Below are 16,994 nucleotides of genomic sequence, written 5' to 3'. Positions count from 1 at the left end.
GGCGGGGCCTGGGGACCCGAGACTAGGGGAGAGGCAGCAGGCTAGGCTAATAGGTCAAGACACACGGATGCCGGACCGGTTCGTGGACCTCAGGGGGAGGGGCTATGGGGAAAGACAAGCCAATGGGTGGAGGAGCCACGTTTCCCGGACCAATGCGGAGCTAGGGGGCGAGGCTTGAATCTGATAGGTGGGGTCCAGGTACCTCGCGTCGGGCAGAAGCCGTAGAGTTTGTCCTGGTCATAGTTAGCGGTGGTGGCGCACCAGCGGTAGCCGTCCGAGCGACCATCAGTGGTGCAGGTGGAGTAAGATTTGCCCTCGAAGGTGAATGGAAACACGCAGGGCTTGCCGTCCCCATTGCCGTCCTGGGTGAAGAGTCCTGGAGAGGCCCACGCGATGACCCGAAGGCGCCATGAGTTCATGGACCCACACACCCTCTGTGTACTCCTCTCCCCTCCCCATTTCACAGATGAGAAACTGGGCCCAGAGAGCAAGAGAGTGACTTGCAGGCCACACAGCACTAGTGGCAGAGCCGGGATTAAAACCAAGGGTTCTGGCCCCTCGAGGGTGGCGGGAGCCGCTCCCCCCTCCCCCCGCCGCGACCCCGCACTCACTCTCGCTGGGGCAGAAGCCGAACCGGCGGTCGGTGTCATAGTCCGCCGTGGTGCTGCACCAGGCCACGTTGTCGGAGCGGCCGTCCGTGGTGCAGGCAGAGTAGGAGCGGCCCTCGAAGGTGAAGGGGAAGTGGCAGGGGGCGCCATCTGAGTTTCCGAAGTAGGTCGGAACCACTGTAGGAGGAGGCGGGACAGGGTCAGGGCGCCGGGCGACGAAGAGAAGAGAAGGGGATGGGGGCCAGGGAGGCTCAGGATCTCACCGACGCCCTTGCCCAGGGACCACAACTCTTCATCGTCGAAGTGGGCGTCTCCCTGAATGCCCTGGCCGGGAGGAAAGGCGTGTGCCAGGAGCCCGTCCTTGCCATCGAAGGGATACCCATCTCCGTGCTCTGGAGAAGCGGGTGGAGAAGGGAGTTAGCCGAGTGCAGTTGTGCAGCTGGCGCGCTGCCCAAGGGCGCTGCGACGACTGTGGGCTGAGATCCGGTCTCCCAGCAGCTGTCCGAGCCTCGCGTCCCCGCGCTGTGCCGCGTCGGGCAGGAGGGGGCGCATAAGGGCCAGCGGCGGGCACAGCTGCGGGGACAAGTGAGACTAAGCCGGGTCCAGCGCCGGCTCTATTCTCTCGTGGTCCTCCCTCCTCTGTGCTGTCCCTGTCCAAGACCCTCCTGGCTTTCCCCTTCTCGCGTTCTCACCCCTAACACCAAACTGAATGACGATGTCGGCTTCGGGGCCGTACACGCGAGTGAAGGTGAGCGGCGTCACTGCGCTCCAGAGCGCGAAGGCGCGGGCGAAGGCGTCGTCGGTCACGTCGCGCGGCAAGTCTTCAGAGTAGTTTTGGATCCTGCAGGGGGAAGGCGGGAGGGCAGAGGTCAGAAGTGAGGCCGGAGCCGGTCCAGTAGCGACACCCGTGTCTCAGCGACCTCAATAAAGCACAAGGCTCCCTGCGTTCCAGGCTTTCATCTACAAAGCACTTTCAGACGCATTTTTCTCCTGGGACGCTCACAGTGGCCCGAGCAGGAGGACCCAGGACTGCGTGCGAGACCCATTTTTCTGAAGGAGAAACAGGGGCGCTGAGGTGGAGACACTTGCCCCGGGCGGCACATTTAAGCCCAATGTTCGGGCTAAGGACGAGATCGCTGCCGGCGCGGGGTCTGGCCCTCCCGTCCCCCTCCTCCGCCTCCGCGGGGCCCGGCGGCGCACCAGTAAGTGATGTCCTGGTGGTGCCACTTGAGGTTGCCCTCAAAGGTCTGGAACCTGCCCAGGTCCGGAACGCCGCAGCGCGGGGTCCGCATGGCCTCCAGGGTGGTTTTGTCCAGCTCTCCAGTCTCGGGCAGAGACAGGCGCCTCTGGAGAAGCCGCAGCGCCGAACCCAGGGACTCCTCTTTGTCGTTCATCTCGCCCACGAGAGTATAGCCATAGCGAAACAGATATTCCTGGGGGGGGGGGGGGGGGGGGCAGAGATAGTACAGAGCCCTGACTTTCCTTACCCTCCCCTGCCTGGATTCCATCTGTCCGGGCACTCAGGGACTAGCAACTACCCAGGACTTGGTACCCTGGATACCAGTGCTGGTGCCCACCCACTAACTCCCTTCCCTGTAGACATCCTCAGCTTCTTCCCACTCCTGGAGACCCCTGGCCCATGCCTACCTCAGGGCCCCCTAGCATTTACCACTGTGTACCCCCAACATCTGCCCACTCCAGAACCCTCCATCATGGCCCATTGCCCACCTCAGAAACCCTTACTAGCCATTTCTGCCATCACTGTCCCGAGCCTCCACAGGACCTCCAGGACCTGATCCTGGACACCTCTATTCTCCAGATATGCCCATCACCCCCAACTTGCCCCAACGTCATCTCCTCTGAGCCCCCATGCCCTCCCTGCGAATCCTGGTCAGCCTTCCCCAACTCCAGATTGGGGTGTTAGCGTACCTGTGCCAGCTGCTTATCAGTGAGATTAGCTCTCCAATCTCCCGGGAAGACCACCAGGGTGGGGTGGTGTGGTCTGGGAGCCGCAGAGCAGCAGCCCAGCGCCAGGAGCACCAGGACCAGGGGCTGGCTGGGGCTCATGGTAAGCGTGGTGGTGTCTAGCTTCAAGCTGTACCCGTGGGGGCTTTAAGAAGGCGCTATTAACTGAATCAGTAACCCCGCCCCTCACTGGCAGGCGGGGGCTGACTCAGGGGATGGGGTGTGTTGGGGCGGAGGGGGCAGCCCCAGCATGAGAAGGCAAAAAAAGGGCTTACACCACCACCACCTCTGCCCCCCTGTCCACGGTTCCCAGTGCCCAGTCAGGCAGGACCCCAGACCCACAGGAAACCACAGGCCCATAGGGGAAGGGTTGGGTTTTGCAAACTGCAGAGCTTGTGGGAACTGAATGAAAGCCAGGGAGGGAGCTGAGCCTTGAAGGACTCCCTGAGCTCACCACCTGAAGGCCCAGAGTGGTCAGCCCAAGGGAAGGGAATGGAGGAGTCCCCAGGGCGTCTTCCTGAACCCAGTGATCCCCCTTCCTGGTCAGACCCCATCCATGAGACCCTTCCCACATTGCTAGACTCTGTCCTCTTTTCTCTTCACTGGAAGCGTTTCTTGGCAGCTTCCTCTCCCTGCCCCGCCTCGGGGCAGAAAGAGTGGGCTCTGCTAGGCAGGAATTGGGGAATTCTGCCACTGCAACCCTTGTCTTCCACAGGCTGAATCTTTCAGGATAGTAAAGGGGGAAGTTTATGGCATCTGGAAGCCAGCAGACACCCTTCACGCTCCTCCTTCAGCGCCTCCTGCAAATGTCCTACTACTCTGAATCTGCTTTCTCAGCTGTGAAAAAGGGCCCTTTGTCCCTAAATTGATGTGAAGATAAAATGAGATCAAACACAGAAGATGCGTACTAAACATTGTTACAAGTCGTCAGTAATGGCCGTGGTTTGCTTTTAATTACCTGGGCCCGAGACTGATTCCAACTTGGAATCAGGAGACCGGGGTTTTGGGTTCTAATCCGCCTTATGACCTACACCAAATGCCTTCTGATCTCTCTGGGTTTGGGACTCTTCAACAGCAAAACGGGGGTGATGGGGGGGCTGTTCGGTCCTCCAGCCCCTTCCCCACCAAGCACAAGCTCTAGCCCCAGTTTTTAGCCATATGCCTCCCTCCCTGTCCTCTTCCCCCTGCCAGCCTCTGTGGCCTCACTTGGGGAAGGCAACATAACAACCCAAGAAGCTAGATTTAAAGGGCTCACTATATGCCAGTCATTTTCTTTTTTAAGATTTTATTTATTTGAGGGGCACCTGGGTGGCTCAGTGGGTTAAAGCCTCTGCCTTTGGCTTAGGTCATGATCCTGGGGTCCTGGGATCGAGCCCCGCATTGGGCTCTCTGCTCAGCGGGGAGCCTGCTTCCTCCTTTCTCTCTGCCTGCCTTTCTGCCTACTTGTGATCTCTCTCTGTCAAATAAATAAATAAAATCTTTTTAAAAAATATTTTATTTATTTGAGAGAGAGACCATGAGCAAGGGGAGGGGCAGGCAGATGCCTCGCTGAGCCTGGAACTCGTTGATGACTGGGTCCCAGGACCTGAGGCCGACTCAGATGCCAAACCCACTGAGCCACCCAGACGCCCCTGCCGGGCACTTTCTAAGCTTATCTAATAAATTAATCTGTGAGACAAAGGCATTTTGTTTCCCGTACAAGAAAATTGAAGCTCTAGAGTTCACTAATTAACGAGCATCGGCTTTGGAGTCAGTGGCTCTGGTGTTCAGTCCCTGCTCTGTCATGGCTCAGCTGTGTCACCTTGGGCAAGTCACTTCACCTTGGAGCCATAATAATCAGGCATTTCTTGAGATTCACCGTGTGGAGTGCTGTGAGACCTTCCCTGTATGTATCTCATTTCATCCCCACCACCATCTGGGTGGTATATTTAAGGAGTACCCCTCCTCTTTTTAGAGGAGGACCCTAAGACTCAGAGCAGTCAAGGAACTTGACTATGACCACACAGCGAGTTAATTCACAGGACCAGGACTTAAGCCTAGGGCTGCCTGGCTCTGAAGTCTTTCATCTTTATCACCATTTACAGAGAGGTCAGATGACCAGAGGGGTGGGGGAGAAGGAGCTCAGGGAGAAGAGCCCTAAAACCCAGCACCTTCTTCCCTGATCCCCGGCAACTCCCTCCCCAACAAAGAACGGAAAGCAGTCTCAGACCTTTGGGGAATTAGAGACTAGAACAGCAGACCCAGAGGACTATATTCCATATTTGAGAGTGTGAGGTCATTGAGCAGTAGCATTTTGTTTCTTTAAAAGATTTTATTTATTTATTTGAGAGAAAAAGATAGCACGAGCAGGGGTGTGGGGTGAAGGGGCAGAGGGAGAGAGAGGGAGAAGCAAGCTCCCCACAGAGCAGGGAGCCCGCATTGGGGGGACAAGGGGGTGCCTAGATCCCAGGACCCTGGAATCATGACCTGAGCTGAAGGCAGATACTTAACCGACTAAGCTACCAGATGCCCCGAACAATGTCATTTTACAGATGGAAATAAACAGACCCTCCAGTCCAGGGTGTCTTCCTCTGGTGGCAGACTCAAGCTTTAGGAGAATCCATGAACTACCCCCAACTTGCCATCACTGGTACAAAATATGTCATATCTGTGTATGGAGCTCCTGTTTCTCAAATTTAACACTATTGACATTTGGGGCCAGAATAGTTCTTTGTTTTGAGGGTCTGTCCTGTGCATCATCACACGTGTATTAACCTCCCCAGCCTCTACCCACTAGGTGCCAGGAGCACCTCCCCCTGCCAGTTGTGACAACCAGAAATGTTGCCAAACATTGCCAAATGTCCTCTGGTTGGGTGGGTGGGAGGGGCAAAATCACCGCCGTTGAGAACCACTGATAGTTGTTGATTTTTTTTTGTATATAAAGGGTCCAAAACGTTTATCATAGACTCAAACCGTTGATGATGACCCTCAAATACTCGAGTATGTGTTGAGGTTTTTTTTTTTTAAAGACTTTATTTATTCATTTGACAGAGATCACAAGTAGGCAGAAAGGCAGGCAGACAGAGAGGAAGGGAAGCAGGCTCCCCGCTGAGCAGAGAGCCTGATGCAGGGCTCATTCCAAGGACCCTGAGATCATGACCCGAGCCGAAAGCAGAGGCTTTAACCCACTGAGCCACCCAGGCGCCCCATGGGTTGAGTTTTTATGGGCCAGACATTGTGCTAAGGATTTGGGAATACAGTAGTCACCAAGATAGCCTTTGTCACCGTGTGAATGGAACTGAACCCAGTAGGGGAGAAATTGAGTGAATATGTAATTACCAGAGAGACAGACATCACAAGGGGGCAGTGTACTAACCCACTCCAGGTGCCCCCATCATGCAGATGAGGAAACTGAGGCCCAGAGTAGAGAATTTACCTCTCTCTGGTCACAGAGCAAGACAGGGACAGCATGGGTGGGACATTAAGGAATAGAAGCTCTGAGCCTGTGCTGCGGAGGCAAGTGACTCGAGTTCCAATCTCAGTGCTGGCACCATCTCGTTGTGTGATCAGGGCAACTGATATACCCTGTCCGTGCCTCAGTTTCCCCATCTGTAAAACGGGGGTAATAATAGTGCTTACTTACCTCCTGGCACTGTAAGGGTCAAATTAACAGCTACAGCAGGTGCTTGCTGCTGTTGTAATGACCATCACCTCCCAGCCAGCTGGGTGTTTTTACCAGCTGGGGGGGGGGGCAGGAAGAGAGCACCCAGCCAGGAACCTCTGGCTTGACTCCTGCAGTCAATCCAAACAAGAACTCTCCCTTCCTCACCCCCTCCCAACTTCCTCCTTTCCCCCCTGGCTCCCCAACCCCCGCATCAAGAGGAACTTGGGAGAGCGCCCTTTCAACACAGCAATGGCAGGAAGTGGTTCTGGTTACCACATCCCCTTCCCCACTTCCCTCAGCCCCTCCTCCCAACACCGCAGGTTTAGCCAAGGCAATGGGAGAGGAGGCAGAGAACAGGATATTCCTCCAGGTGGGTACCCCTTGACCCTGACCCCGGAGTCCTAGCTCAGATTCTAAATCCCTTTCCCAGGAGGAGGTCCAATAAAATGGGGAGGGGGCTGGTCCTGGAGCCCTGAGTCACCAGCCGGATGACACAGCCCTGCAGGCTGTTGTTAGTAACACCAGGCCCCCAGACTGGGGTCAGCCTCACGAGGTGAGGAACCTCTCCCCCTATGTAGGATGGGGAATTCCAAGCCTGTTCCTCCTGAACCTGGCAGAGAGGGGAGGGGCCCCTAGGCCCAAGATGCCCCAGCAGGAAACTGGAAAGACACTTGTTGTCTGTGATGAAGCGGAAAGGTGTGTATAGGGCAAGACACAGCCCCAGGGAAGAGCATCACCTAAGTCCCCACCCCCACCCACAGCCGCACCTACCATCCGTAGCCCCGGGGTGGTGGCAATCACCTGTGGACTCTTACAGGCCTTAGTAATAATGTCTTGCCTCCCATTTATCTCTGTTGAGCTACTTCAAAAGGAAGCCAGATAGTAGAGGCTTTGGAATCCGAACTCCTGGGTTCAAATTCCAGCTCCTACTACATTTGACGGTGTGAGCTTAGGCAAGTCACTTTTCCTCTCTGTGCCTCCATGGCCTCATCTGTAGAATGGGGGAGAACAGTCCTCACTCAAAGGCTCTGCTGAGCATTAAATGATATTATACATTCCAAGTTTTTAGCACACAGTAGGTATACACACCAAATATATATATATATATATATATCGGCTGTCCTGTTGCCGTTACTCTAATGCTCTCTCCTTTATGAATTAGGATTCACTATCCTCTTTCACTGATGAGGAATCTGTGAGGCCCAGGGAGTTGCCCAAGTCCACACAACTAGCCAGGGGTTGTGGCTAGTTGTGGGATTCTACCTAGACCTGACACCAGCGCCCTGTTCTTTCCACCACATTGGGCATGGGTGGCTAGCCACGCTGGTGCCCAACGGTCCCGACAATCACTGCACAGTCACTGCACCCTTTAAGTGACATATTTTATCATGTCTGAGCCGCACCGAATCCAGAACTTAACATTGTATTTGAAGCTGAGCTTGCAGGGGCGGCAGAGACAGTAGCCATTTTCAAGCCGACAGACCAGAGACGTGCTTCGGGTTGTTCACTGTTACACAGCGGGTAAGTGACCACGTTCCTGCGCAAGCCTCTGACTCCAAATCCCGTGCTAAGATCGGGTCACTGGATCTGGCGAGAAGGAAGTCAGTGGGGGAAGCAGCCTGGGGGTGGGGTGGGCTGCCCAGAAATCAAGCTGGAGAGACCAACAGGCGGAACAGGTGTAGAGTTCTTGGCTGGGTTGGGGAGAAAACGGGGGTGTTAAAAGGTGAAGGTAGCTGGACAGAGCAGAGAACAGTCTAAGGGGATTTAGAGAGTATCGGGTCCACAGGAGGGGATAGAGCTATGTGCCCCTGGCAGGGGCGGGGGTGGGGGCTTGAGCCTTGGCAGTGCTTACCCACCCACCCTAGACGTGAGTTCCGCAAAGCAGGCACAGCCCCGGAATACAGAAACCAGGTACGGCCCCCAAATTTAAAAGTTTCTTTGTTTGCTTGGTTGTTTTTTTCTTTTAGGATAAGACTCTATTTTTCTAGAACATACTATTTGGATTCACACCAAATTGGGAATAAAGCACGGAGCGTTCCCCTAGACCTTCCGCCCATACACAGGCACAGCCTCCCCCATGATCAGCAACCCCACCTGAGCAGTCCATTTGTTACAATCCATGAGCCTGCCTGGATCCGTCTCTATCACCCAGAGTCCACAGTCTACATTAGAGGGGCTCCTGGTGGCGGTGTACATTGCACGGGTTTGGACAGACGCAGAATGACACGCATCCGTCATTATGCTATCATACTGAGAAGTTTTCGCTGCCCTAAAACTCCTCTGTGCTCTGCTTATTCATCCCTCCCCACCACAGACTGGTTTTGATACTTGCAAAAAATCCTTCCAGTAACCACCATGGGAAAAGTGGGATCTTTGGTAGACTTCCTTATATAGTCATTTCAGGGTTTAGTGCTGTTTGACTTTGAATGAGATATGGGGCAGGGCATCCTATTCTCAGGGATGGCGGCCCCTAAAGGTCTAAATCTGGTCCTGTTCACAATGGGAAGGGGGCTGCAGAAAGCCCGAATCCTTGGAAATCCCAGGTTAAACATTTAGTGGTCAAACATTAATCCTAGGTTAAACATTCAGTCGGTGCTGGCCTGAATCGAGAGCCTGGGGGACCAGAGTGGGAGAGAGAAGTCCACACCGCACACAGGGTAACCGGTGGCTTCTTTGCCCCTTTTCCAAATCTGGACTGAGCCCCTACTCTTGGCCAGGCGCGCAGCATCTCCTAGTTAGGCAGTTCTCCAAGGGTAGTCCTAGGACCAGCAGCATCAGCACCGCCAGGAATTTGTTAGAAATGCAGATTCTCCACTGCTCCAAACCCAGAATTACTGAATCAGCACCTCTAGGTGGAACCCAGGGCTCTTTGTTTTGAAATGCAGGCTCAAAGGGGTGCCTGGGTGGCTCAGTGGGTTAAGCATCCAACTCTTGATTTTGGCTCAGGTCCTAAATGATCTCAGGGTTGTGAGATCAGCCCCTCCTGGGGCTCGGTGCCTAGCAGGGAGTTGCCCTGGGGAGTCTCTCCCTCTGCTCCTCCCCCTACTTGCAGTCTGTCTCTCTCTTTCTTTTTTTTTTTTTTTTTTTTTTTTTTTTAAAGATTTTATTTATTTATTTGACAGACGGAGAACACAAGTAGACAGAGGCAGGCAGATAGAGAGAGAGGGAAGCAGGCCCCCTGCCGAGCAGAGAGCCCGATGCGGGACTCGATCCCAGGAACCTGAGATCATGACCTGAGCCGAAGGCAGCGGCCCAACCCACTGAGCCACCCAGGCGCCCTGTCTCTCTCTTTCTAAACCAAATAAATAAAATCTAAAATAGATAGATAGATGGATGGATGATAGGTAGATAGATAGATAAATAAAATTAGGAAGGATTCTAGGTCTTTCTGACTATAAAGCTAATGCCCCTCACCGCAGAATCATAATGAGGGATGACTTCAAATATTTAACAATCAGGCCCCTGACCAATCAGACTGATTCCATCCAAGGAGCTTCAGGAGGCTCCTCAAGGGATGGAGGGGAGAGGGGGGAGGTAACAGATCATTAACCCTTCCATTCCTGGTTCCTTGGTTCCAGGAGTCTGGGGGGAGGGGCTAAGGCTCTGGGACACTTGGAAGGTCAAAGTAGTACCCGTTACCAATGGGCAGACAAGGAAAAGATTTCAGCGTTTCAACAGCTTACCAGCTGAACACCACCAGCCCTGAGTACGGTCTGCTTCCCACGGGAGGCTCTTGAAACTTGCACACCCAGTAGAGGTCCTGGAGCTGAATGCAGCTCAGAAGAGAGGACAGGTGTTACAAAGGTCTCATGAGAGTACCTGTTCGTCGGTGCTTCTCAACTCAGCCTGCCCAGTGGAGTCTCCCGGGATTTTCTTTGGAATAGCGATGCTTGGGTTTCACACCCTAGAGACTGTGACTTAATTGGTCTGGGTTGCGGCCTGGGCATTGGGTTTTTTTGTTTTGTTTTGTTTTGTTTAAAGAGAACAATCCTATACAGGTGCCCCTAAGCCTGGGAGACATTCCAGATTCAGAACCACTGGTGTGCATCAGTATTTCCCAAGGTCGCGGACTTGCAAAAATAAAATACAGATTCTCAAGAGATTCGGATTCAGTAATCAGTGGGGCCTGGAACTGGGTGTTAGCAAGCTCCCCTGATTTAAAAAGCAGGGACAGGGACAGCCGCTGCAGGCAGTGGTGACTGAGAGAGGCTCAGAGACCCTACCCCCTCTCTCCCAGCCCACCCCCAGCATAGCTGAAGCAACCAAGAACATTTTGCCAGGAAGTATCCAGAACCAATTTCCGCGGCTCTTCCTTCCCCTGTGCTGCAGAAACATTGCTTCAAAGAACACGCTCTGAAACAGAGCCTAAGACACCCTCCCCGGAGAGCCGTTTCCTGGCTGCACCACGTAGCAGCAGAGCCCCAGGCCTGCTCTGATTGCCTTTCTTTCCCATTAATCCCGGGACACCTTCATTTAGATGTGATCTGCATATATTTGCATACTGAGTTCCAGTGCCCCTTCCTCCTCCACCTCACAACCCTGGGGCATGTTGTGGGGGTTGGGGGGGCATAAGACTAATGTATGCAGGAAGCCTGCTGAGATGGGTTTGAACCTCACGCAGCGCAGGAACTTTGATACACCTGAAGCTGGGTTGCCAGGCTTGAAGGGAAGACAGTTCCCAGGCTCAGCGCGGATGCAGAAGGAAGGCAGACGCAGGAGGCCTCCTCTGGTCTAGAACCAGGGGCTCCAGCCCAGCTCCTTAGAAGAGGCAATGCAGGGTTTCTCCAGTGGGAAGAGACGGGAGCAGCAATAGATGGTGTGGGGTAGGGGGTGGGGGCTGGGTAGATGAGATTCCTTCCCAGCTTCAGAGGGGGCCTGGCTTGGAGGCCTCTGATAACATTGTCCCAGCTCCGACCATGGGCTCTCTGAAGCAGGAGCCAGGCACCAGCTGGTGCAGTGGAAGGAACTGGGCGCTGGAGTCCCACCGGTCTGGATTTGAACTCTATGCCTTTGGGTAAATGACTTCCCCTTCCTGAGCTACTCAGTTTCCTCATCTTTATAATGGGACTAATAAGCTCATTTTACTTGGTTCCTCAGTAGTGGGATATCTTCCTCAGGCCCTTTGGGAGGCTGGGAAGGAAGCTGTTAATGGGTGCAAGCAGAAGGTGGTGCTGGGAGCCCAGCAGGCCCACCCGCCCGCCCGCGTGGGCTGTCCCCGCAGCAGGCTTCCAGCTATGCTCACAGCTGACCAGCCCCCTTACCCCTCACTGCGGGGAGCCTCCGGAATCCTTTTGGCGACCTTTCTTTCTGCTTAAGTTAGCCCGGACAGGTTTTGACTGCTCGCAGGCAAGGGCCAGGATTGACACATCCTCCCGAGGGCCTGGCTTTGATTGCAAGCACCACCAGCCAGTTTCCTAAAGCCCCCTGCACAGCCCCTCCTGCAGCTCCCAGGGGTGCCTCCTCTGCCTCCTGGTCCTGGTGTACTTCTCTCCAGCCCTGCTCCTCCCTCCGCGCTCCCCCACTGCCTGCTTCTGTTCTATTCGCAGCACTCTCCTCCCTGGTCTGCCCAGTTACCCCACCATCTGTAGAGCCGCCATGTCCTCCCACCGGTTGACAACCTGAATAATCCTCTTAAATCCATCCCCTCTCTAGCCATCTACTCCACTGCTGTCAAAATGTACCACAGACTGGGGGGGCTTGTCCAACAGACATTTATTTTCTCGCAACTCTGGAAGCTAGAAGTTCAAGATCAAGGTGTCCACAGGGTTGGGGACTCCCAAGGCCTCTCTCCTTGGCTCGTAGATGGCTCTCTTCTCCCTGTGTCCCCACCTGGGCTCCTCTCTATGCTGCTGTGTGTCCTAATCTCTTCTTCTTACACGACATCAGTCAACTTGGATTAGGATCCACTCTAATGACCTTGTTTTAATTTCATTACCTCTTTAAAGACCCCTTCTCCGGGGCGCCTGGGTGGCTCAGTGGGTTGGGCTGCTGCCTTCGGCTCAGGTCATGATCTCAGGGTCCTGGGATTGAGTCCCGCATCGGGCTCTCTGCTCAGCGAGGAGCCTGCTTCCCTCTCTCTCTCTCTCTCTCTCTGCCTGCCTCTCCATCTACTGTCAAATAAATAAATAAAATCTTTTAAAAAATAAAAAATAAAGACCCCTTCTCCAAAGATAGCCACATTCGAGGTCCTAGGAGTTAGGGCTTCAACATATGACTGGGGGGTGGGGCACAGTTCAGCCCCAAATACCCTCCATCCTTTGCCTTCTCACTGCTGCTGCTCGAACTTCAGCCCCACCATTTCTCACTTGGTACTAGCTCAGCTCCTCTGGCCCCCCAGCACTCACACTCCAGACCCCTCTCCTGGGTCAGCTCTCCCTGAGCATGCTTCAGGAAGTTTCCATGCCCCCTACTGTCTCCACGATAAAGACTGAACTCAGCCTGGCACCCAAGGCCCTTCGGAACCTGGCTGCAACCTCCTTTGACAATCGTCGCAGTGATCAGGGCCAGAAAAGTGACCATGCTGTCTAGCGCCTTGCTGTTGTAACTCGTGATTTTAAAAAACCGAAGCGGGCGCCTGGGTGGCTCAGTGGGTTAAGCCACTGCCTTCGGCATAGGTCATGATCTCAGGGTCCTGGATCAAGTCCCACATGGGGCTCTCTGCTCAGCAGGGAGCCTGCTTCCTCCTCTCTCTCTCTCTGCCTGCCTCTCCAACTACTTGTGATTTCTCTCTGTCAAATAAATAAATAAAATCTTTAAAAAAATAAAAAAAATAAAAATAAAAATAAAAAACCGAAGCAATGATGTGTAATTCCTGGACTTAGAGCTTCAGCATCAACCTGGAGCTGGTCAGAAAAGCAGACTCTTAGGCCGAGCCCCAGACCTGCTCCATCAGAAGGTGCGTCACCTGCACAGACCCCAGGCGATCCGTGAGGACACCGAGGCTGCAAACTTTCCGCGCACCGATGGTATCCAGAGAGGACCCACACAAGTGAGACCCGGGGTCACCTTGTTGGATCAGAAAGTTGCCTTTGTCATCCAAATGGATCAGAAAGATGCCTTTGATGGAACCATCCAATTCACAGGAGCCTGGAATGCATAGCAGATAATGATTCTGAACAAACAAATGAGCTTGACTTCCCAGGGCTATGAAGAATGCCTAACTCACAAGTCTGGACACATGAAAAGGTTGCTGGGAAGGGCCCCCTGATGGAAAAGGCAAGGTTCTAGCCTCTCATTCCCATTCAGCAAACATTTACTGAGACTCTGGGGAGGGCCAGGCTGAGTGCTGGGCGTCGGGCAGGTGTATGGGATGAAAAGGAGACATGAGTTTTGTCCCGCTGAAGCTCACAAACCAGGAAAGGAGAAAGATCACAAAAACATGCATTCGTGGGGGGCACCCGGCCACCCTTGTCCTCAGAAGACATCATACTCTGAGCCCTGGAGTGCACTCCCCACCCCCACCCCAAGCCTCCAACCCTTCCCCATCTCCACTCTCTGCCCTCCCCCTGTGCCTGGCTAAATCTTATTCATCTTTTAGATTTCAGCTGAGATATAATTTCTTCCAGGAAACTACTGCTGACCACCCCAACCTGGGAAGTGGGGCCCTTCTATGCTCTCATGATTCCCCTCAACCCACCACTTCCCTTACTGTGGCATTTTTCATAATTCAGAGTGAATTTCCTGTTTATTCATCTATCTCTCCTCACAGACTGAGATGGTTATGAGGACAGGACCCTTATCTGCCGTGTCCATTATACTCGCAAGGAAGTATTTCTTAAGCGTAGAAAAATAATAGTAGTGCTATCTGCTTTTTTCTTAAATTCATACTACGTGCCAGCAACCATCCTAAGTATTTATATGTATTAATTCATTTAATCCTCACAACTACCCAGTGAGTGGGTGCTGTGATTTTTCCCATCTCACAGATGAAGAAATAGAGACACAGAGAAGTTAAGTAACTCACCCAAGGAAACACAGCGATTAAGTGGCAGATTAGGGATTCAAACCCAAGCTATCTGGCTCCAGAGTCTGCATATTGGAAGAGGGAGTGATTAATTCTATAGAGGAGAAGTCAGAAGTCAGGGAAGACTTCAGGCACAACACCCGAGCCCAGTTTTGAAGAAGAGCAGTCTGCCATGTCGAAAAGGAGCAGGGGCTTTTGCAGACTTGACAACCACCAATTTGTCAATGCAACAGCCGTTTTCCTGAAGGAGAAATGGAAGGCAATGGACAGCGCTCCAGATTCTGGCCTATGAGGCTCAGACAGAGTGACTGTCGTAGCGTCCAGTTTCAGCCTGAGTCATGCATGAGTGGGGCGAGGCAAGTTACACATGCCCCAGGGCTCTGGTCCTTCAGTCTCTGTGTGGGTGAGACATACCCTCCCCCTCCCTCCTCTCTTGCCCCAAGATTCAAGGCTCCCTCCTGAACCGTGCCCCCATCCCTTACAGGGATTGGCTCACCACCTCAGAAGGAAGGTCCCAGCAGGCACACCTTCAAGCAGGTGCAGACCCAGCACAGACCAGGAGCCTGTGAGAAGAATCGGGGAGTTTCCCCAAAACCCCACTCAGGCTGTCCTCATCCTGACCTTACAAACCCTGGGAGTCTCCTCTAGCTCAGGAATCTCCCCACCTTTTTTTTAAAGATTTTATTTATTTGTCAGAGAAAGAACGCACACGCGGGGAGCGAGCGAGGGAGCCCAGGCAGACAGAGTGCCAGGCAGAGGCAGAGGAAGAAGCAGGCTCCCTGCTGACCAAGGAACCTGATGCGGGACTTGATCCCAGGAGGCTAGGGTCATGACCTGAACTGAAAATCAACTGAGCCACCCAGGCGTCCCACGGAGTCTCCCAACGTTTTAAACCCCAGAATACTATTAGGAAATGCTTTTAGGAGAACCCCAATATATGACAAATTAAGAGTTCTTCGGCACCCCACTTCCATCGACCCTGTCCCTGGGAGGGGCCCTAAGGCCTGGTCTAGGCCAGCTACTTCTTTTTACTCTTGGAATAAAACTGGAGAAAGGAAGAGATTAAGAACACAGGACAAGTCGGGGCTAGCACCTGGACAGAAGTTGTATTTCCTTGTTGCAAGTTCTTGTCTCACCAAGTTGAAGAATGAATCCGAGGGACACAAAAGGGTGAAATGAATTTTTATTAAGTGAAATGAGAACAGAAAGAAAAGGAAGGAAGGGACAGAAAAAAAAAAAAAAGCTCTCTAGAGGGAGAAGGGTCCCAGTGGGTTGCCGCTGAGGGCTTTTATGGTCAGTCTTTTATAGAAAACTGACCAGGGAACTTGGTAAATATCTTGTCTGTAACATTTAAGATAAACAAGGTAGTTTGTAAATATCATTAAAATATCTCATCTATATTTAGAACAAATAGGATGGACTTGTTATATTCCCTGCTCTCTGGTTAATATCACATCTATAACATTTCTCCACATCTGGGATTTCTGGGAGCCTGGTTAGTAGCCTAAGCCCAGGCCAGGAAGTCAGGGGCATCCTTTCTCTCCCTGCCAATGCCTTAACCCTTTCCTTACTCATCCTGAGTCAGACTAGCACTCTTCGGGATAAGCAGCACCATCTCCTGTCTCCTCTCTGTCCTAGCCTCTGGAATAAAATTGGAAGACTAGCCTCTACCTTCATCCCTACCCTTCAGGCAGTCAGTCAGTCAGTCAGTCAGCAAACCTTTACCAGGCTTCTTCTAAGGGTCAGGCACTGAGCTGGGCCCCTGACCTCAGAGGGTGACAGAGCGATGTGTGTAAGACAAACACATTCACAGACATTGATAATCCCCTTTGATAAAAGCCACAGCGAAGACCATCCATCCCTTATTCTCAGGGCCTGGTACAAAGTAGGTGCTCAATAAATGTGTGGAGCCCAGAGGAAAAAGTGATGTGGGAACAGTGGGCTGACAGGGGCGAGGGCCAGGATAGACTTCAGAACCCCTTCCTCTCCCTCGCTGACCTCCCACCACACAGCACTTGGATGCTGTGGCCTGATGGTAATGACGACAGGCGAAGGACAAGAAAACTCGGACCCAGACTCTGCCTGAGCTCCCAGCTTTGTGCGCTGATTGGTCTAGAGCCAGACTGTCTGACCCTATGGCCACCAGGCCCATGTTTGAATTTAAGTTAATTAAAATTAAATAATACATAAGATTCAGTTCCCCAGTCTCACTAGCCACATTTCCAGTGCTCAAAAGCTACTTGTGGCCACTGGCGAGCACAGTGTACAAACAGTACAGGTTAAGGAACACTGGCATCACCACAGTGAGTTCTTTGGGACTGTGCTGCTAGTCTAGAGCAGTGACTCGCAGGTTTTGAATTTCAGGGACGAGTCCATGTTCAAAGGTATTTGAGAAAGGACATAAGATCGCCAACTTTTTGGGGTGCCTGGCTCAGTTGGTAGAGCATGCAAGTCTTGATCTCGGGGTCGTGAGCTCCAGCTTTGAGTGTAGAAATTACTTTAAAAAAAGGGTTGGAGGCACACCTGGGTGGCTCAGTCCATTAAGAGTCTGCCTTCAGCTCAGGTCATGATCCCAGGATCTTGGCACCAAGTCCTGCATTGGACTCCTTATTCAACATGGACCCTGCTTCTCTCTCTGCCTGCTGCTCCCCCTGCTTGTGTGCTCTCTCTCTCTCTCTGACAAATAAATAAATAAAATATTTAAAAAAAAAAGATTTCTAACTCTCCATTTTACCAGAAAAACTTAAATGCAGTAATAATGATTAAAAAAAAAAAAAAAAACAACCACGGTTAGTAGAAGTAATATGAAATCTTG

The 16,994-nt window shown here is 52.7% G+C and overlaps 1 protein-coding gene across 2 annotated transcripts in view; it reads right to left on the bottom strand.

Moving 5' to 3' along the window:
* MMP9 (matrix metallopeptidase 9) overlaps window positions 1–16,994 on the bottom strand; it is a 35,805-nt gene that overhangs the window by 5,114 nt on the left and 13,697 nt on the right. Inside the window, exons 1-6 of one of the 2 annotated variants that reach the window (XM_059407125.1) lie at window positions 2,538–2,702; window positions 1,809–2,041; window positions 1,301–1,449; window positions 872–1,000; window positions 612–785; window positions 203–376 (exon numbers count right to left, since the gene is read on the bottom strand). In XM_059407125.1, the coding sequence (XP_059263108.1) occupies window positions 203–376; window positions 612–785; window positions 872–1,000; window positions 1,301–1,449; window positions 1,809–2,041; window positions 2,538–2,675 (997 nt within the window). In that variant the 5' untranslated portion in view covers window positions 2,676–2,702. Of the gene's footprint in view, window positions 1–202; window positions 377–611; window positions 786–871; window positions 1,001–1,300; window positions 1,450–1,808; window positions 2,042–2,537; window positions 2,703–16,994 lie in introns of those variants that run through there. The other variant, XM_059407126.1, reaches the window with a different exon arrangement.

Source organism: Mustela nigripes, chromosome 7 (genome assembly GCF_022355385.1).
Source record: "Mustela nigripes isolate SB6536 chromosome 7, MUSNIG.SB6536, whole genome shotgun sequence".
Classification (NCBI taxonomy): domain Eukaryota; kingdom Metazoa; phylum Chordata; class Mammalia; order Carnivora; family Mustelidae; genus Mustela; species Mustela nigripes.
Note: the sequence above shows the minus strand (reverse complement) of the source record. Positions and strands in the feature narration are given on the sequence as shown.